The sequence below is a fragment of the Gymnogyps californianus genome, chromosome 1 (genome assembly GCF_018139145.2).
Source record: "Gymnogyps californianus isolate 813 chromosome 1, ASM1813914v2, whole genome shotgun sequence".
NCBI lineage: Eukaryota > Metazoa > Chordata > Aves > Accipitriformes > Cathartidae > Gymnogyps > Gymnogyps californianus.
This window is the reverse complement of record NC_059471.1, coordinates 97,909,636-97,931,497: the sequence shown is the minus strand read 5'-3', so window position 1 is coordinate 97,931,497 and position 21,862 is coordinate 97,909,636. Positions and strand designations below refer to the sequence as shown.

Genomic DNA, 21,862 nt, shown 5'->3' with positions numbered 1-21,862 from the left:
TCAACCATCTTCCCTGGTCACGGGAGAAACCATGTGTCTCAGATGGCTGAAGTATGGCTGCAAGCCAAGTGTCACTATATTGCCTTCATGTTGCTAATGTCCCCGCAATGATAATGGACTTTGGGCAAATAGGATTCCTATACTGTGCTGGAGCCATCAATAGTACACAGTACTGTCCTCCCGTCTCTCCAAAATACATTCCAATTGTATTCCATCAGCACAACTGACATTGGCTTTATTGGGAACATAAACCTGCAGACAATAACAGGAACAATTGCATATTGCTGGGAAACGTCTGAGGCTGGCTGCTTTGTTTTAGAACAGAAGGAAGTTGGTCAGAAAAGCTCAGTAGGTTGCAATAGAAGAAAACTTTAGTAGCATATGCTCTTTGATTAAAAAAAAACGAACAGCTGAGGACAACCATCCTGAGATGAGTATCAAAGTGCGGTGGGTGATTCACAAATCCACTTTTGGCAAACTTAAGTAAAAATGCCAAGTATGGAAAGCTAAAAAGCATGTATGGAGATAGCTCATGATCTAGTATCTACAGTCTTTGTTTTGCTTCCCAGTCTTTCACTATTACATGGAGTAAAAGGAAGCATTAAAATTCATCCTCAATGCATGGAAAGCTCCTGCTGCTTTCTATGAGTCAGGCCGGCTTTCTTACCTTTAATGTTTTTTAAATTTTTTTTTTAATCTTTTCCTCTCTTATCTGTCCTGGTCAATAATAATTGATTTCCAGAATAAGAAACCTCAATACCTGAAATAGCACTCCTGGCACATCACAAGCCTTTACCCTCTGTTCAGCCGCAATTAACATCATCTGCTCAGTTACTGCATGTACCAGTTGTATCCTCCAATACTCTGTCAGCCAATGCTAGCAGCTATCACTCTGGTAGGATGCTGTGTTCTGCTAGGAGCGGGGTTTCAGTCCTATCTGAACTCGACTGGCTATGTTTTATTGCTTTGATTGCTACTGTATTTTAATAATCAAGGGTCAATCACTGGGCAAAATTGGCTTTTAAAACACCCAGGCATTAATCCCACCCATTTCCCTGGTAGGAGTTACTACCTACCTCAGTAATCAAGTGCCCTGATGTTTTATAAAGTAAAGATATTGCCTGGTGTAATCTCATCCGGGTCGGAAAACAGGGAAGGTGGGTGTGCGTGCACGTGTGGGTCACAGCCACCTCTTGAGGTGACCAATATCGTTCTGTTCTCTACCACAAAACCCCTGACGCTTCACTCAAGAGTAAGAGGGCTCCTCACCACCAGTGAAAACTGAGGTCTGAAGCCTTGCTGCAGCATCAGCTTGAGTGTCGGCGCGTCACACCCCAGGCACAACAGGACTCAACCAGGCTGGCCAGATCTTGAAGTGTTGTCCCGACTCTCTTCATACTTCAGGCTTGTGATGTCCCGAGCTGTGATCAGGCATTAGCAGCTCCTCGCTGGCAGAGCGTCCTGTGGGCTCTCCCATGGCTTCCCCATTGCCAGCGGCAGAGGTCTGCGTCGGCACCACGCGACATTTCCCCTGGTGTCTGAAAGGCACCTCAGAAAAGGCACACGGGAACTGTATTACTGCAATGCTATGACAATTTAGGAATTAAAGCACTCGAAGGCCAAGGCTGCCGGAGTGAGGCTGCAGGCTTAATTAACTCCTGGCACCTACACCTTTCGGAATAATCTTTAATTAGATGATGACATGTTATTTTTCCAGCATGGTCCTCGCCTCACTGAACACATGGGGCCTGCTCGATCCGGAGAGGGCGGCAGCAGCCCCCGCTGCCTGCAGCCCCTGCTGCCCGCAGCCCCCGCTGCCCGCAGCCCCTGCCTCCTCCTGGCAGCACGAGGCAAGGCAGTGAAAACAAACCTTTGGAAGGCCATCCCAGGTGACATGCTCCTCATTTTCTGGGTCACCGGCCTCGAGGCTGATCTGTGGGCATGCACACCCTCCGTGCCTGCGACGGATGGCAATAGAAACTGTGCCTGAGAATATGGGATGCTACGGGTGGTTGTGGGGGATGGAAAATAGCGTTTCCAGCAAGGCACTCACAGGGGGAGGAGACTTTCGACCTTGATCTCCCTGTGCCTCAGACCTCATCTGTGAAATATCCCTTTCTTGCTCTTCCTGAGTTTTGCCATTAGGTCTCCACAAGTCCCTTTGAGCTGCTGCATCCTGAACCCAGAGGCTCTGTGGCGATTTCTTCTTGGGGGGTGCAAGGGAGGTGAGCTCCAGCGCTGGCCAGGGAAGCTGCCCCTCTCCACACCACCACCTCCCCCAGCTCCCCACAGCAAGCTGGCCCCTGCAGCTTGCGGCCGCCCTGTTAACACCGGCAGCCCCCAGACAAATCAGCCCCGCCACTCGCTGTTGTTCCTGGCTTTGAGAAGATAAGCCGGACCTGACTGCAATGAGGCATTTTATTTCCACAGCAGATTCAAAGCCTCCACCATAGTCAATCAGAGGCACACAGAGAGGCTTTCTGTCCCCCACCTTGGCTGCAGAAGAGCTTCTCAACCAGGGAGCACCATCACCCACGTGTCCTGACGGACGCAGGAGTCTTGGGGAAAAACATGGCATGGGATCGTGGCATTGAAGGCTGTATCACAACGGGATCAAGGGGATGTTGCACTCCTAGATGCGCTGCTTGAACAGTCTTCTCCGCATAGTGGCTGCCTGGCTTGTGTGGAAGGGCAGGGGGACGAAGAGGTGTTTGGGGGCATGGGCAGGTAACGGTGGCAAATTTTGTAATTCAAGGTCTGAGCTCTGACCTAACAGCAGGAACAATACAGCCTGATAGTTGGCAGGAAATTGGGCACAAACCGGGGGGGAAAAACCCTCTGTTCATTTTAAGGCTAGCTTAAGCTGGTGTAGTCCAAAAAGCAGTGCCCTTTTATACCATCCAAGGACCTCCACAAATCTGGGCTGTTTTCTTCCTAAATCTGGCCTCTTACATCCTTAAATTTGCAGTTGTTATCAGCCTGCAGCAATACTGCATTACAAGAAACCTTTAGCTCTCAGTTCACATACATTATTGCTCTACTTCTGAACAGCACGATTAGGTCTCCAGAGCTTGCTTGCTTTATCGAAAAAGACACAGGTATTAAACAGGAGTAGAGAAATATTCTAGCTCACAAGTCAAATCAGATAATTGAAATGGTAGGATGAGCCTTAAAATTAGCCCAGTCCACACCTGAATAGAGTTCATATCTCACTAGGAACTAACTGTCCTTTCTCTTCTTTGTCTTCATTTTTTTTCCCCTGCTGCTGTTCGGTTTGGAAGGTGCTCTTTAGTAAATACTGCAACTCCAAAGATATTATGGACCTCTTCTGCATTGCAACAGGGTTACCAAGGTAGGTCTCTTTTAATTTGTGACATTCATTTCACTTTTGTTCCTTTACTTCTGGGGACAATTTAAAGACAGGCCCCAAATGATTCATTTACCTGCTATTCAGGCTCCTCTCTCGTTCCAGTCTACTGGAAGAAGAAATTGGGGCAATCCAGAGAGCACCAACTGGAAAAGTGCACAAAGCTCTGGCAGGCGTTGAGCCACCTCAGTGCTGGCTGTGCCTGAGGAACAAAGTGGAATAGAGTAGAACAGAAGAGGTATAGTCTAAAAAACTAAAAGCAAGGGCAGAAGCCCAGCCCTGAGTGCACACGGGTTGTGTGCGCGCCTACCAGTTATATCTCAGCACTACATTTTTGCCCATATCAAGTGAAACGCAACCATATGTTTAGAACCTGTTTTTTAGGGAAAAATTTGGGGCCAATGAGAAGCATTGCCACAAGGTGATAAGCTTGCTATTTAGATACAGTACAATCTAATCCCAGGTATGGGATAGTCAAATACAAAGTACCCCAGAAGAACCATTTTATAGAACATAAATATCCCCAAATCCATTGCCCAGGCCAAGTATTTCCTAATTTATGTTGTCATGCAAAGTCCATGCATCTCTCCTGCTGTAATTTCCTGTAGGGTTTGTTTCTCTCACCTTCAACCTAGAGAGCGGCATCCAACTTAAATCTCTGTGTTGAGAGGGATCCAGGATCAGGTGTAGGCGTGTGTCAGGGCGGGAGAGGCCGGTGCGTGGTGGAGGGTGGCATGGTGTAGCACCCAGCCACTTCTGTCCAGGGTGGTGGTGCAGGGCGAGGGAAGCCCCTTAGTCACATCTAGAAGGGGGCATCTGCTGTCTGCATACGGACCTTGAGCAGTGCAGGCCAGATGCACGGCAGCATGCAATAAGCCACAGTCTTTACCTTTGTACATACAGGTTTACAATACAGAAAAAGCACAGGAAAAATTAAGCCTATCCTTTAATCATGGGTTTATTGCATGACTCCAACTCTGGAGATTGAAAGATAGAATTGTCTATATTGACTCAGAATTTGCATAAACTGATGGACAGAATTAACGCCCTTTGCTGTTTATCCTGGCTATTTCCTCTCATTTGACATTAGAGAGGTTAATAACTCTCATTTACCTATGATGTCAAATACTTCCACTTCATCACCCAGGAAACTTTCTTTAGCAGTTTTAGTGATTCATGATCAGGGTGTTCACTGCATATTTGTCATTTTATTTTCATCAGAAGACTTCCAAAGAACTGTGCATTTCAACCAGGCTCCTGGAGCCAAAGTAAACCTCCAAGGTTTACATCTGAGCCTATGAGATCACACCTAGCACAGTATTAAAAAAAAGGCCCCATATTCAGCAAGACATTTGTTTTGTTTGTTTTGGTAAAAGAGTAACTAAATAATTTCAAGACATTCAGAGCACCAGTAGTCACTTGTATAGTGTGAGTCAATACATAGCTGCCAAGTCAATGTATCACAAAACATAGCTTTTTAATAGAAATTATTAGTTGATGAGTCAACAGAATACATGAGTTAGCAGGGATCAAAGTCTGCTCTGAGACCAAAGATGATCATACTTAACATTTTGCCAGAAACATCTCTGGTAATTGAAACGGGTCAGGCATCAAGCCTACCCTGTCCTGTGCTTTGACCCTTTCTGCACCAAGGTAAAATGGGTCCGAGACAATGCCAGGCCAGGCCAGGAGTGCTGCAGGAGAGAAGACGGCTATGCACCGTATGCAGCAGCACAGAACTTCAGCCAGCATTTCTAGGTCAAATAAACCTCTTTGAAACATGCTTTTCAGGAACACAACCATCTCCCTTTTGACGGCAGACAATTGTATGGTATCCATTGATCCGACAATGCCTGCAAACTCAGAGAGGTAAGCCTTGCTGCAACCTGCTCTTCAAAAATATGGTCAAGCCCAAGGGAAGGGGTGGTGGTTGCCCGCAGATGCCTTTTGTGTGCAGCGGGAGGTGAGCAGCTCCCTGGAGAGAGAGAGATGACAGTAAGAATTGCATGCTGGCTTATAACACTAATGCCTGCTGGTTTTGAAGATTTTTACTTGTTATTAAAGTAGGAGTAATTGTCTGAGGAAAAAATACCGCTTTTAAGAATTTAATGTAAAACATGTGTTCCCATCCCACCCTGCTCACTGTCAAGGATCCCAGCATCTTTGTTCCCCAACTCCATTATTGCTCTGCTAGGACACAACCATGACATTACTTGCAAAGTGAAGTCAAAGTCTTTGATGAGTTTAGGTCTCTTCCATGCTGGCTTTGGCCCTTCCCACCTCCAAATCCCCTTCTCTTTTTCTCCTTGGCTTCCTGTTGCTTGTTCAGCCTGGCACTTTTAGTTTCACTCTGACTGCTCGCAGTTATTCCTTCTGCTGTTATTTACTTCATTGCGTATTTCATCATTATTTATCACTGACATTACTCTCACTGACACCATGTGGTGGAGCCCCAGCTGTTGGGAGGGATCTACTGCACAGGACAGTGCGCGAACACAGAGCAAAAAGATGATCCCCACCGCTGGAGCTCCCTTCTGACCTACAAAATTTCCTCACCATCTCACTCCACAAGCTATCAAGGCTTGCCAAAGAGGAGGCATTTTTACCATGTTTGTTGCGTGACTGTACAGCACAAAAAAGATCTCTCTGTCTCTAGTTCAGTAGTAAATCGGAGGGTCGTGTGTTCATAAAAAGTGCCCATTGCACTTTTAAAAGGACAGGTTTTAAGAGAGTTTAGAACATATGCAGATACTTCTTCCTACTTCTCAGGGAATATGGATGTGAAATACAAACTGCTTTCTGAGTGTTGCTAACATCAACCTTCTCTGACTTTTCCAGGTCTCCATACAAAGTGATACCTGTTGCCACTGGGCAGCTCTCAGGTAAAAAGACCCTTTTGAACTGAATTTACTAAAGCTGAATTTGCAAACATTTGCCTGTGGAAATTACATGGCTGTGATGCCAGAAAGAAAGATGATGCTGCTGTGGCTGTAGCTATGGCAGAATAAGAAGTGTCTGATCACAGTCTTCTGGAGGAAAGCTAAAAAAAATGTCCCCAAGTTTCAAAGTATTTGAGGGTGAGGTGGAATGGCTGGGGTCCAAGGGACTTCCACAGTGCTTAGCTCTGGTCTGACTCAGCACCACTGATCTCCTGGGGAAAGTCTTACATGGAGCAGTGTTTCTTTTCAGGCAACGCAGGCAGTGTTTGAAAGCCTGTCCTGCAGTGTTTTGTTAAACTTGTTTGTCTCCCAGCAAGGCTCTGCTGAAAGCTGAGCACAACATTTGAACTCCATGTTATTTCCAAATGGCTGAGGAGAGAGCATAATTTCTGCTGTGGGCATGGTAGCTCTAAGTGTAAGAAATACTTAAATACACCTGACAAGATGAAAGAGCACATCTGGAACACATTCCCCAGCGCACAGCACTGTTGTACTCCACAGGCAGGACTGAAATGGCACTTCTACCATTTCTCTCTGCCTGCCAGTGTCATGCTCGGGCCAGTAGCTCTCAGACACAGGAGCAGAGCATTTGCTTGGGGCAATTCCTGTAGAGCATCTGGCTCACGGTCTCTCTCATCTGTGGAACTGCAGTATCTCCTGTCACTCACTCCGAGGCAGCCTGAGCAAGAGCCCTAGCCTGTACAATGTGGAACTATAGGGAGAGGCTGGCTGCTGAGGCAGGGGCTGCAGGAGGATAGGAGACATCAGCTGGGGACACAGTTTGGAGCAGTAAAATGGGAAGATAAGAGAGACAAGGGGCAAGAGGTTAAGATTATCTTGGAAACGTAGAGTGCACAGAAAGGACAGGAGGGAGCCAGAAAGTCTAGGGCTGGAAAGAGTAGCACACATGAATGGGTGAGGCTCTTGGGATAGGGACAAAGCAGTTTTGCCGGTCCCGCCTCGTCTTCTTGCTAACGCTAATTGCAGGTCCCACCTCTTCTTGCTTAGGCTCCTGTATTAGGCAAGAAAACATACTGTCTCACAGCACTGTCTTTTTTTAGATGGGGAGGTGCAGGGAACCGAAGCCACTCTCTGAGGGACCCGCGTCCCCTGTGGCAGAAACATCTGTAGGAAAAGGGCACAGCAAGGCAGCGTAGCAGGATGTGCGGGGGGAATGGAGAGGCAACAGCGAGGAGCTTGTGCATGTAGGGAGTAAAGGTGAACGGACAGCAAAAAGAACAAAGAAGCTGGGAAACAGGGAAGAACTTTATCACAGTAAGATTTGTTACAAGCCATAAGCAGGTCCCATGTCAGTGATTGCTGCTCTTGCCAGAAGGAGGTAGTCAAAGCTGAGGGACGCATGTGACTGCTAAGGGAAAAGAAGCTGTCTCCTAAACTATTTCCTTATTGTAACAAACTCTGCTGGAATAGCATAATTCTTCTGGTCCAGGAGTACAGTATTTGCAGTATTAGATCAGAAAAGGTCGGGTCTTAACTGGAGCATGTGTCACTGTGTACCAGCTGGCGTGGGTAACCAATAGCCATTTGCCCCAAGACAGAGAAAGACCAGCGAATGGGGCACGTGAGGCTCCGCCAGGGAATGCCACTGTGTTATACCAGCTGGGAAGCTGATCGAAGGGCTTTCTAGAAAATCTACCTTTTTTTTTTCCCCTAACATGAAGCTAACCGTATATTTTTATAAGACCATGTATGACTTTTCACACTCTCCCAGGGCCCTCATTTTTCACCCCGGCTGACAGCACATGGCTCTGCTTTGTGCAGAGTGCAGCTCACTGTGTCAGCAAGGTCTCTCTTCCCTCCCTGCATTCTATATTTTATAAAAGGATTTCCAAAGATCTAAGCTGAAAAGGGCAAGAAAAATTCTGGCGGTAGGTTGCCAAAGCATAGGACAGAGTCTGCTATGGAAAGAGGAGGAAAGTTGAACTGAGTGTGATGGAACTAATGTTCCTTGGTATCTGTTTCTCTTTCACATGAGTTGTCATTAATCTTAAGCATTCCTGACATTTTGCTGAGAGTAGGAAGAATAAACAGAGTGGGAAATTGTTCCTCTTCATTAAAAGAAAAAAAACAGCTCTGTTCTAGTCTTCACTTCTTAAACAACTCTGCCTGCGTGATTCTGCTTCCCAAAGCAACTCATCCAAATACATGCCAAAAAAGGGGTCACCCCAATTTTCACAGCAGTGGGAGGTAATGCACCTCTTTTCAGCAGTCTCCCAGGCAGCTGGAAAAGAATGACGCATGCTTCAGCGCAACAAAGACTGTAAAAGGTGGGACTGGAAAATACGATCCTTTGGGAGGAAAATATAAGCAGTGGCTTTTATCCAGCAGAGGAGATATCCACCGGAGTCCTGCTAAGAAACCATTCTTCATTTCCTGGCCATAGTCATGGGAGACGGTTGGAATTAAAAAAATTATTATTCCAGTGAGCGTCCGTTGGATGCAGCGGCGATCGCCGTATCACCACGGGGTCAGCTGTCTGCAAGGCAAAGGCGGGGGCCCAGCTGGCCGGCTCTGAGCCCGTGGGGCCGTTGCATCACGTGCTGTCCCTCCTCCCGTGGCCCTGGACCAGAGGGTGTGCGGCTATCTGAGCAGAGCATCAAACCACTGGTGCCAAACTCTTCCTTCTCTCTGGGGTGTTTAAACTCCCAAGCCCATCGAACGGGCATCTTCTCCCTCCCGACAGCAGAAAGGCTCTGGTCTGGGTCCTCGTGGTGGAACACGCTCAGAACTCACAAAGCGACGTCTGTGTTGTGGCTGTAATTAGCAGGGTTCAGGCACTCTGCAATATTGCTGGAGATGCCAATTAAATGAACAAATCCTACGAGCAGCACACTCTTGAGAAATAAAATTGAAGTCTGTTACGTTTCTGATAGTGCAGAGAAAGGAGCTATTGTGGAGCTCAAGTGAGCCTGACCCACCGCAGTCCTAAATGAGGGGGAAACATGTGCAGGGGCTTTCCTACCGCTCCAAAGTTAGGGCAGCAAAGCACACAGGCGGCTGAACGAGCCCTTAAAGATCTCACCAGGAATGTGACCTGAAAGAGCATAAGATGTGCTGAGCTTAGCCCCAGTTCTCTTTGCACCTCTGTCTTCAGCTTGTTCTGGTGCGTCCTTCAACACAAGTATTCCCTCATCCCTGGGGAAACAGGTGAGGAAACCCAAAGAGAGCAGTGCCCGATCGGGATGGAGGCCAGCACGTGGAGAGAGCTCACCACTCCTTGCTCAGCAGCCTCAGCGCCAGGGAACCTCGCCAGCACGCATCAGAGCTGCCTGGCCAGGCTGAGGCTGTAAGCAGCGTCTTAACCTCTCACTTCTCTTGCCTTTCAGTTATTTGCCTTTTCAGCTCAGAAGCTATCTAGCGCTTGCACGGAGGAAAGCCCAGGGTCCCTCCCCAGGGATATTGGCTTGCAGCGGGAGAGCTAGCTCAACCAAGACCTGTGTAGCTGCCTGCTAGAAGGCGCACATCTGAATCGGTGCTAGCCCTGCCTTGCCCACCGCTGAGCCCACCAATGACTGCACCAGAGATCCGCGGGGATTGCTTTTTCCCCCTGAATGATTAAATACACAAGATCTTATGCAGATTGCTATTGGTAAAGCGACAGAAGCTTGTCACTGTGTCTAAATGTTCTTATTCTGGGATCTCTCTCTTCTCCTTTTGGAGGCATATTCACACTTGCAGCTCAGGCAAAAGTGAAGAGGCAGAGACTGTGAGAGAAAAATCCCCCTCCTGCCTGCTGCTCCTTACGTGCATCCCACGTGGATGCGTGCATCGGGATGGGGCCAACTGCTTCAGGATTACTCACCTGAGTGGGGACTTGCATGCGACAGCCCAAATTAACCTGAGCTGTCAAGCGAATTTGGCGCTCGATGTGATGTGATTCACGAACGTGGGCTTGGGCTTGAAGCACACCTCTTCCTGAGGCTTTTGTCCACCTGGCTGTTTGTTTTTTTAAATTGCTCTGACTGCCCAAATCCAAACAAACCACAGAAAGCGAAATACAGACAGGCACCCGAGCCAGAGGCACAAGCACATGTGAGAAAGAGACTGTGTGGCAGGAATTCACCAGCCTGACGCTGGCAGGGAAAGGCAGACGCCCACGTCCTCCCAGCCTTTCTTGGCCACAGCAGAAAAGACAGGGGGAAACCAGCCTGCCCCCACAACCCCACACACGCCCTGCGTGCACCCTGTTGAGGCTGGCAGGATGGCGAGGGGAGCCAGGGAGGGCGGGAGGATGGAGGTGGCTCCCCGGCCATGATCCCAGCGGGTAAGACAGGAGAGGAAGAGCCACCGCCAAGCAGGGCAGTGTGAAGCAGAGGGTGCATGCCAGTGGGTTATAAGCCATCTGTGTCAGTGTACGCATAACCTGAGCTGCCCCAGTGTGTACCTAGTCCTTGTCTGGCAGGGAAGGCGCACGCTCGCTGCCAGCCCTCCCATCCGGCCGCAACGGGAGTCGCAGGAAAAAGTGCTGCTGCCATATTCCCCCACACCTGCTTTCTGCCCAGACCTGCTGGAGACAGGGCTGCCGGGAGGGAGGGCAAAATGGCTCCTTGCTCTGTGATGCCCCGGCCAAGCTCCCTGCTGAGCTTGGCAGGGGACAGCGGGTGAGGAGCCAAAGTCCCTGTGCCCGCAGCAAGCACGGGAATGAGCTGTGGGAAGCCCGGGGAGGCCTGAGCTGGCCTGTCTCCTCCCTGGCATTACACTATTGCAGCATCTTCCGGAGGGGGTTTTTCTAATTTTCATTTGTCGGCTCTAAAATGCCCTGCGTATCGTGCAAAAATCTGACTTGCTGAACACCTGCATTTGCAAACGTTGCACATTCACGGTGCCAGCGGGGGGTGAGCTGAGAAGAGGGTTGCTGTTGGCTTTTGGGTTGCTGCAGGCAGGAGCTGGCAACTCTCAGCAAGGTGCACAGATTGCAGCTGCCCATGCTATGTGTAGTAGGATTCCCTTTTTGCAGAGGGAATCGCAGCAAAACAAATGAAACAACTGAGGGAAAAGGTAGCTGCGTGCACCATGGTATAAATGGCCCTGCCCAGAGGTATAAAAAAAAAGAAGACAGAGGGTAATGAAGGGAGTAAAAGGACACCTAGCCTTCCTGTTTTACAAAGGAATGGACAAGCGAGACTAAGTGACGTTGGCGCGATGTCTCGTTTTCTTCAGAATCAGGTTAGCAGAGGTCTCCCCCTCGGAAAGGAACAGGGCAAAGAAATGGATCTTTGTCTCTTTAAGATGAGATGAACTGCCACTCTTAGTCATATATCTTTACTGCACCCTAGGGTTATAAAAACATACATCTTCATTTTGAAAGTCTTTTATTACATCCATAAACATCAGATTGCAGCTGACTGTTCCCTGGATGAGAATGTCCTAGTACTCCAGATGAGTTTTCACAGGGGGAGGGAGTGAAAGTAAGAATTTTTTTTTTTTTTTTTTTTTTTACTGGAACGGTGTTTATAGGGAACTTGTCAGTCTCTGGCACGCTACAGCCACTGTCAGAGAGCTGAGCAGCATTGAAGAGAGAGGACACAGGTTTCTCTGCTTATTTTCACTGTTGGACTCGGGTACCATCCCAGGTGCTGCATACGGTAAGCTTTCTTCCTGTCTTAAATAGGACGCAGGATTTGCTTTGTTTCAGCGCTTGGGTTTTCAAATCGGTTTTGTGAGAAAACTGAAAAATGGGTCTCTGTGAAAAGAACTAATCTCTTCATTTGCTCTGCTAGCCACTCCGCTGGGAGTCGGATCACAGCAAAAAAAAAAAAAAGAAGGAATTAGATCTGAGACTTTCAGAGCACAGAATACTTGCTCCAGTTTAGAGACACAGGGGTAACAGCCAAATTGTTTTGACCAGCAAAGTGAATGCTCTTGACAAGTATTTCTGACATCTCTAATACCTGAGGAATTGCAAATCATTTCAACAGGTATAAGAGCTATTATTTAGAAATACAGTGTAAATGCTGGGCTGTATTTCTGTCTGATGTGTTTTGCCTGGGTGATTGCACTCGTGAGGCATCATGCTCCCTCAGGCAAGTGCAAGAAGTAGCTTCAGAAATGCCATCGGGGTATTTCTATGTAGGGTATAAATGGGTGGTCTGTAATCCGCAGAATGTATATGAGAGCATGCAATGTTTCTGCTCCTTGAGCATGAGAAACCAAGAGTACGTCCACATTGCAGGCGTGAGAACGACTGCAGCACAGTGCAGTTTAAATTAGCTGGTGGGGGAAAGTGGGAGCAATCTCGTAACAGCAGCTCACAGCTCAGCAAAGGTGATTTATGCTTCCCCTGTCTGTGTGAATACAGTGTGGACAGACTGAAAGATGGGAAAACATTGCTATCGTACTTCTTCTTCCTTCCTGAAGTGTACTGTCCCTCGAAATCTAGGGTCTTGTTTTAAGGACTCGTTTGCTTTTCCCTGCGTTAGTGATTGCAATCCTGTGAAAGTCTCGGGAAGGGGCTGTGGCTTCACCAGGCTGACTTTCCCGAGCCGGCTTAAGCACCCGAGCACTGGAGTTGGCAGCGGGAGGCGGGGAACTACTGGTGTGAGCGCTCCCTGTGTGGCCGCTGCTGCAGCAGCTCCGGCAGTGACGGGATCCCGATGGGATCCCCGCCGCGGCTCTGTCCAAGTTATGTTCTCAAGGGAAAAGGGGTTGGGAAATTCGTGCCCTGCTGTGTCCATCCCACAAAACAGGAAGGGCGGACCTCATTCTGCAAGGACAGTCACTTTGGCATCTCACGTTTGCCTGAAGTTTATGCATAGCAGTATGATCCTTATGAATTTGCACCAAAAAATTGGTCTCCAGGATGATGTCCCAGTGCAAATCTGAAAGGCAAGCTGGGTTTTCTTGTGTTCATAAGCTGTTGTGTTTGTGGGCACTCTGGCACAGTGTGCTGATGGTGTAGAGGCAGTCCTTGTGAGCCAGACCTTTCAAAAGCGGACGGCGATTCTGGGTGTCCCACCCAAGAAATGCGAAAGGGGTCTTCTTTCCAGAGAGTGCTGCCTTAAAACAAGCCACGTCTCAGAGACCCAGCACCCCCCCAAAAAACTTCTGAGAAACCTTGACTGTAATCTGCAGGCAGAGGAAGGCAGGTGAGACGAGGAGTCATTCCCAAACGCTGTCACTGTTCAAAGGACCAGAACGACTTTTTTGCTAAATGCCTCACCGTCAGAGCTGGAAGTCTGGGGACGCCACTTTGCAGGGGGGTTGAGGGTATCTTCTTTCCTCTGTCGTTTTCTGTTATGTCTCCCTCCTATTTTTTTCAGAGAAAGAAGAATTGTTCCAGAATTTATTGGGACAGATTGCTGAGCAGTTCTCGAGGTAAGAAGCTGAACATCATTATTAATTTAAAATGTTATTTCTTTTATCAGCCTGAAGTGAAATTTTCACAGGATGCAGAGGGGCATTTAAGATCTCTTTCAAATCCCACTCTTCCTGCCAAATTTAGGCCTGGTACGCACGTTGTTTCCTGCTGACAGCAAAACGGTAGCTTAAACCAAAAGCTATTTTGGTGATTATCTTTGATCTAAAAAGGAGATCAAGTAGTAAATATAAATGTTCTTATTGTGCTCCTGCCCTCTTAGGAATCAAAAGCAATGCTTCTTTGTTGAGCAATCAAATAATCTGATTTGTTTCATTTTTCCCTTTATCACCCACACATGTCTCTCCTCCGAGAGGATTTCTCAACATCTGTATAGCTGCTTATTTTATTCCAGCTGGTTTCAATAAGACAGATCAATCCCACCACAACTCAGCAAATGACCAGCATAACTCAAAAGGAGGAGGGCTTCAGAGTGTGCAGACACCAAGATGCTGCTGTTAGGTGAAGCATTATCAATTTAACTTTGCTACCCTGGGGGGTACAATAACAAGTCACTGCCGAGAGAGGGGGTGATGAAGTGTTGCAGAGCTACAGTTACATTCCCAGGGTCATAACAAAATCATTTGTTGTTAATTTTTCTGAAAATTAAACCCGGGTGTATTTTATGTCCAAATTTTAGCATTTCCATGGAAAATTTTCTTTTCCTTACGGCAACTGCGGTTGGACAGATCAATCCTCTGAAAAATATAGACATTTCTAGCAAAAGTCCTTTGTACCTAGGGTAGGTACGGCACTAAATGTACAACATTAATACATGAGGGTTTTCTTTTCAGGGTTTTTAAAATCAATGAGCTGAAAACGGAAGTAGCTAATCACTTGGCAATGCTGGAGAAAAAGGTTGAATGTGAGTGTCCCTTTTTTCATATCGCAGTGGGAACCGATGCTTCAGAACCCCCCCGCCTCGCTGCCCTCGTTGTACCCCCCTCCATCCCGCTCCTGACAGCCCCTCCGCTTTCTCCAATCGCTCATAATTTGGCCAGCCCTGAGCCCGAAAGGCCCCAGGCCAGCCCGGGGTGAGGCGTGGGGAAGGTGGGAGCCCGTGGTGGCACCCACCGGCGGGACGAGGCCAGGGAGGGACGTCTGGTGTTGCGGCCATCCGGAGCGCCTCCCGGCCTCCCCTTTGAGGGGCCGTCGAACCCTCCGCCGAGCTTTGGGCCTGGGGCCACGTCCTCCTGCTACCATGTCCCCACGGCAGAGGGTCTCCACCGTCCACCTCACTGTCCCCCACCTCCAAGCCCCCCGGCCTGCCTTCCGACGCCCACTCCCACCCCATGCCCCAGCCCCAGCCCCCCATCACCTCCCCTGCACCCAGCGGTGACCCCCCCCATGCCTCTGCACAGGCACTCCCTGCAAAACACTGCCCCCTTAACGCACCTGGGGCCCGGCGCTCGCTGCTGCGTTTTGTAATTAATTACAGGAGGGTAATGCAGCTGCCTTCCTTCTGCTTTAAGTCGGATACTTGCACAGGTCAAACAGGTTGCCTTGCAGAGACACTTTCTCCTTTCAGAAATGGATTTACTGCGTATTAAGCGATTAGGTCGGTCCTCACCGCTCACCGAGGCCCAGCGCCAGCACTGAGGCCTGACCGTACTTCCGCTCGCTGTCATGTCGCACGCCTCCCTCTCCCGGGAAAGGGCCCGAAACGGGGCAAGGCTTTTCCCCGCAGCACGTGTGCGTGCTACACGTGCATGCTAGACATGGAGCACAAATACAACGCGAATGCCAAAGCGTCCATAAACAGGCAGCGTAGCCTGTGCTGCAATGCAGCCGGCGGGTACGTCTCGTCGTCTCGCGAGGCAGTGATTTCTGGGCTGCAAACATGCGGGTTCACCCCTCGCTGGCCATATTGCCTGGCAGACTACTAGGCAGCATCAATTTCCTCGCTTGTTCAGTGTGTCAACAGTAACACAACCGTATTCAGTTACTGTGCAACAACCGAGTTAAGTTCAAACTTAACTGTGGCGAAAGAGCTCCTTTTCTGTTTTTTGGGGTTTTTTTTCCCCCCATGCAGCATCTGACTTGTTGTTTTTCAGTATATTATGCAGAACACAGGTCCCAGAAAGACAGGGAAGGGGTACGAATAAGGCACTGTCACCCAGCATCGTTTTGACACCAAAGGCCACATCCTCGCTCATATGCGGCATTTAAGTCAGGAGCAGGCAGAGTCCTCCCCGGCACTACAGCTGCAGAAACCACTTTCTCACTAGGGCTGGCTGGAAGAAAAAAGTTTCTGGTTCATGGAAGAAGTTGTTTTCTTGAAATTTCCCCTGACCAGAAGCTACCTTGACCCTGCAGCTGCTCGGTGAGACTGATGCCTTTGTCAACAGGGAGAGGAAAAAATGTCCTTATTCAAAGAGCAGCTGCAGGGGAACCTCTCCCTGAGGCCACCCCAGCCGCAGGCTCCCGGTGTGGTGGGAGCCCTCCGGCAACGTCCATGGAGGGGGCAACCTGCGGTGTCCCTACCCCCAGCACAGACCTCTGCAAGGAGCCCAGGTAGCAATTCCTCCCTGTCTGCTTGGCTGCCGTTTTTCCCAAGGCTCCGCTGATTTATTCTTTTGTCCAAAAGAAAAAAAAGAATGGGGAAAAAAAAAAAGAAAAATTAGCTCAGTCACTCGGCGTTTTCTGTGAAACTTCTGACCAACTCCAGTCCTCAGGGCTAAGCGCCATGGACTACAGCAAATAAGGCAAGCATTCCTGTGGGTCTTCCTATCCTCTTGGCAGCCCAGGCGAGCAACTATCCCAGCCAGCTAGGGGCTGCTTTCGGCCACTGGCTCCCCTGATGACCCCCTGGGATCCCTGGCTTCACCCTGCACACACGCTGCCTTTCAGCACTGGCAGCCCGCGGCAGTGGAGGGAGATAACAAAGATTTGCATGCCGCTGCCAGCGGGGAAGAGTTGTGCGCTTGCACTCTCCAGCACTTTATTGCTGGTTTCGGGAAGGCAGCCTACCCAGAGCTGCCATGCCATGCAGGTGAACTGAATTCACTGGTCCCCAGACGAGGCTTCTGTCTGTAAGTGGGTCTCACCGCTGATGGAAATAGCAGCAGATGTAGCAATCTGCTGCCATTCTGCCTGAGCGCTCGCGAACCCATCTCCAGCAGCCTCAGCCTGTGGGAAGGAGCTCCCTGGGCTGCCTGTCTACAAGTGCACCCATCTGCTCGAAATTGGACTTCTAGAATTTGCAACAGAGCCAAATCTGCAACATTTTGAAATAATCCCAGGCTTTCATGTTTAAGAAGCAAAACTGAGAGAGAAAGGGAGTGTCCAACCTCCCTACTCGAGCTGGGCTCCCAGAGGTTGCTTTAAGAGCTGTGTTTCAGTGCTGGATTCAGCCCAAGGATTTCTTTAGACAGCAGAGGGTCTTTTCAGAAGGTATTTCTTGCTGCAGAATAATATAATGGGCCCTTAATCAGTGCACATGACAAGGCCATTTATCATTTGTGAGCCAAATGTGAAAAGAATTGTGCTTTTGTTTTGCCTTTTCTCCTACCACCTTCGGAGATCCCTTTCCACCACTTTCACATGTGATCTCCAGGATTTCTTCCCCAGAGGGGATGTGTGTGTGGGGATAAGTGCTCATGACAGCGCTACATCTGCACCTCACATAAAATGTTCTCAGCTTCCTTCCTGTTGCTGTCTAGAGACCGCATCACAGAGATGTGTTTTCAAGGAGCCAAATCTTTTAACTGATTTTTAAATCCCATCTAAAGCTTGTGACTTCTCCTTGGAAAATGCGTCCACGCAGGGCAAGCACTGGGAATGCTTTGTCCCACAGCTTGACTTACTCTGCTCCAGTGTTTGCACAGCAGCCCACACACGAATAAGGAAGCTGGCAAAAACCCTTTACAATTTGTAAGCATCTCACATCTACCTTAAGAAAATAATTATGTAAATTCTTTGCTCCCCTGGAGAGGTTTTGGAAGAAAACTAAAGAGATGCAATACAAAAAAATGCTCAGGGCTGCCATTTTGCACTGTAACTCCTCTTCTCTCTGCAGTTGCCTGCCCCACTACCCTGTTGGTCTGATAATTCTGCTTTGCTCCCACTGCTTCAAATAGGCACCAGCCACCATTTAGACAGCTTGGCAAATGGGCTACTCAGGATATTCTCCCGGATGAATGCACCCGGGTGGTACAGAGCAGCACCAGGCCTGCAGGTCAGCTGCAGCTGATCATCGGCAGTTGAACAGAGTACCCAAAAAAGTGCAGCCAGATATCCAGAATGAAGATATTGAATAAGCAGGACAGCTTCTTGCCTGTATTATCACATTGTGATCACCCAAAGAAATTGCTTGTAACAATGCTAGACAAAAAACCAGTAATCTGGAAATGGGATTTTTAAGTGGAGGGTATCCCTGGAATGAAGCATAAATCAAAACCGTTTCCCTTTCCTCTCCTAATATGTGGTGTTCTGGACTTGGTTCATACACCTCTCTGTTTTTCCCCTTTCCCAGTTCCAACAGCAATCTTTGTTGTTACTAGCATAAAGAAAACAAAACTGAGGTCTCTGCTTATCTACAGAGTTGTGCCCTTCCAAGGTAGTTTTTTATCACTTACATGCTACACTCCAGATAAGTGTGATTTTGACTATTATTTTCTAAGAAAATGACTGAATACTGATTGTATGATTGCACATTCCCTTGAGTTCCCTGAACCACAGCTTGTCCATGCAAACAATGAGTTCAGTAAACAAATGAGCTGTGAAATGATTGCATATGAATGACATGTACTTAATAAATGGTGCTGTATTATGTCCTTGAGCGTGCTGATAGTTCAACAAGAGGGAAAGAAAAGGGAGAACATTCTCATACTTGCACTGCATTAGGTTCTCACGGCTATGTGGAATGAAGTGCATTGCTGCATAAACAGGCAATCAAACTTTTTGCCTTGTGGCTCTCATAATTACATACAGAAGGGAAATATAGGATTTTTTGTGCTGCATGCAGAAATAACCTTTGATTACAAAATTGATCGGCAAAAAGAAGTGACAGATCTTCAATACTTAAAAAAAAAAAGAAATAAATCATTAGAGCAAAACTTTTCAACATTTCTCTCTCTCCTGCATTCTCACTTTGGTTTTTCTGTATCTAGCAATGCCTCTCAGAGCTCCTTAATGCTCTGTGTGAACTTTCAAATTAAAACCTTTTATCTTAATGGGAATTCTAATCCTACTGGGACGTGTTTGCCTAGCTGCGCTTATCATCCCATCACGGGAGGGTTTTTTTTGCTCAGGATTTCCTTTGATTCGTGTTCTACAGCAGAGAAGTGAAGGCACCAGAACAGCTGACTGCTGCTAACAATCGTGGAAAAGCTGAGACGTTATAGCCATTCTGTGAATTAAAATACTGTAGCTATTATCTAAAATTGGCAGCAGAGAATTCCTATGGGTTTTCAAGATATATCGCTTTGGCAGCACCTGCATATGTGAGAACCAGGGCAGACTTGTAAGAGCTTGCTGGCTCACTGGAGAACCCCACTGTTAAAGCCCTTTGAAATTTTGCACAATTGTGAAACTAGATCCTTCGACTTTCGCCATGGTAACACCCCTGTTGTTTTCCTTTGTTGACAGTGGAAGGCCTGAAAGTAGTGGAGATCGAGAAATGCAAGAGTGACATTAAAAAGATGAGGGAGGAAATGGCAGCAAGAAGCAGCAGGTAAGTTCTGCTTTGGACCTAACTAAAGAAATAATCATCTGGTTTCAAACCCTAATGCAGCGTTTCCACAGAATTGAGTTACCTTCTGAGCTTAGAAGTAAAGAAGCAAGGAAACAAATAACCATTAAGGACAGCGGCTTTAATTTAACATTTGAAGATCTATAGCCATTCATCAGTTAAAATAGCTCGGGCCACGGGAATAGAGAAAAAGGTCTTGCAACAGAGAGTTATTTTTGACCATACAGAATGGGAATTCTTCATCCAGATTTAATGGGAAAAGAACTTCTGCATAGTGCGGCGTTTGGTTGGGAACAAGTTAAAGCTCGAATCAGCTCCAATATATTCTGGGAAAATATCAAATAAATATGTAGCAGCTCTTCTAATTATGATCTCATGCTATTATAAAACATCCATTTCAAATTCAACAAGAAATTGGGAATTTACTTTCTAATTCAAGAGCTCACTGTGATTGTGAAGCTTGGTTTCGCTGTAATTAAAACAACAGCAGAAAAAAATTGCATTTTGTACGGTACGCGGTCTTGGCTGGAAAGTCTGCCCCCTGTGTCACTGAAATACCCCATTAGGACAAACAAATCATCACTGTGAGATTATGAATACTTCTGGGAAGGTTGCTGAAGAGGATATACCACGTTGCTCAAAGTGTGGGTGGAGGGGATTTTTCTTAGCAAATGTAAGTATGCTATATTGACAGCCTCTCTCTTTTTCTTCGTTTGGGGACAAATTCTCTGACCTTTAATCAAACCTATTTCCTATTGAGGGCAATGGGAGATTTGCTAAAGGAATTAAGTTTTATAATAACCTGCTTTTATAAATTTTGCTATCCAGATATGTCAGGAGGCACAGTGTTAATACATTCCTATTAAGTCTAAGGCCAAATTCAGCTGTCATACTAGCATAAATGCAGAGTAACATTATTAACCTCAGATCTGCTCCAGATTTATACCAGTAGGATGGATTGCAGTTTGCCCTGTGACTTGCATCGTTTCTTGTTCAGGTGTGTGAGGAAATCTCGTTAGAAAAATCAGAGCTCAGATTGTCAGCAAACGCAAAAACATGTACGCTGATTTGTGCTGGGTGCAATGTGAATAACATGTGTGCCCGTGCATGTGTCTTTACTTTTCCTCAACTGTTGTAGGGAGCTGGGAGGGCTGCATTTACGAGCATAGTGACACACGGGCAGATAGGGAATTAAAACCAAAAAAAAGAAGTTATGGCAACTTCACATTCGCTTAGTTGCCGCCACACACATCAGGAAGTACGAGACTGTCCCAGCAGCAGCCATGACTCATTCCTGTCCCAGATCTTGTCACCCTACAATCTATATTTTGTAGTATAAACAGCAATCTGTTAAGAAGAAAAACAGGAGTGGGGAGTGCTACGTCTGCCCAGTGCAGCCGGCTCCAGCTGAGGTGTAGTCTTCACCGAGGGCTTGTAGTGAGATATGACAGCTGCCAAAAGACAAGAGACCAGCATGGAGAGTGACGCTGGAAAGCTGTGGTAAAAATGGGTGTGGTGCTCAGCAGCAGGTAGTGCTGGGCACAGACACCCAAGCTAGCTTGCTCTGAGCTCACACTGCACAGCTGCTTTCGCTGAAGCAGGAGCCTAACTTGCTCTGCTCAGCATCACTTTGTGCCGTATCGATGTGGCAGCTACCTGTCACAGCTCTTCTTGGTTGCCTTGAGCTGGGTCTTCCTCCCCTCGGCTGCACAAAAGCTCCTCCTCCTCGCACAATATTCTGCCCATGATTATCTGTACCCTAAGGGCTTGCGTCTCAGAGGAGCAGCTAGATGTGGCTAGGTTCAGTGCATAACTAGGGGTGGCTATGAGTCACCTCTTCTTGCTATGAGACTGAGGAGAGGATGCTCCTTGGTAGCTGGCCATTAAGAGGGACCCCATCGGGAGCTGCTGAGGAAATGAGCTGTGGTTCCGTATTCCCAAGCGACCACGGCTCCGCAGGAGCCATGTCACTAGCCCGCGGTGACCCCAACCTAGGGGTGCTTCACCCCAGAGCAGCTGAGCAAGCTCTCTCCCATTGGCGTGAGATAAGTGCATTCTGTGGGGGGAAGAGAGGCATCCCAGGGCAAGTGGAAATGGTTTTGCTCCTGTTTAGACTTGTCATCCCTTATGCAATGTCATTTGCTAGATAATGCGTTACAATTGCAATTAGGGATCACATCAAAATTTTATTAATGTACATAAGTATATGTGAGTGCGTATATTCCTTTAATCCTGTGTACAGCTGTATTCTTGTATGTTTACATATCCTTACATTTGCTGTTACATTACCAAATGACAAAGGATGAACAGCTAGGTTTATAAAAGTCATCACACAGTGAATTGTGCATCTCTCCTATTCAGAAGAGCAAAGCAGCCCCACTTGCACCCCCTCAAATTGCTTTTTTTGCTAGTCTGCTTTTTGCACTCACTACTGGCAGATGCTAATAACATTATAATGTCATTTAAAATCATGATCATTTGCAGATACA

At 47.6% G+C, this 21,862-nt stretch overlaps 1 protein-coding gene across 3 annotated transcripts in view; it reads left to right on the top strand.

Annotated features, from left to right (window-relative positions):
• The window catches only part of PDE9A (phosphodiesterase 9A), a 50,270-nt gene that overhangs the window by 9,340 nt on the left and 19,068 nt on the right, over positions 1-21,862 (top strand). Inside the window, exons 2-7 of one of the 3 annotated variants that reach the window (XM_050896968.1) lie at positions 3,282-3,352; positions 5,159-5,236; positions 6,206-6,249; positions 13,587-13,641; positions 14,476-14,546; positions 19,271-19,355. In XM_050896968.1, the coding sequence (XP_050752925.1) occupies positions 3,282-3,352; positions 5,159-5,236; positions 6,206-6,249; positions 13,587-13,641; positions 14,476-14,546; positions 19,271-19,355 (404 nt within the window). The remainder of the gene's footprint in view (positions 1-3,281; positions 3,353-5,158; positions 5,237-6,205; positions 6,250-13,586; positions 13,642-14,475; positions 14,547-19,270; positions 19,356-21,862) is intronic. The other 2 variants (XM_050896975.1, XM_050896983.1) reach the window with 2 other exon arrangements.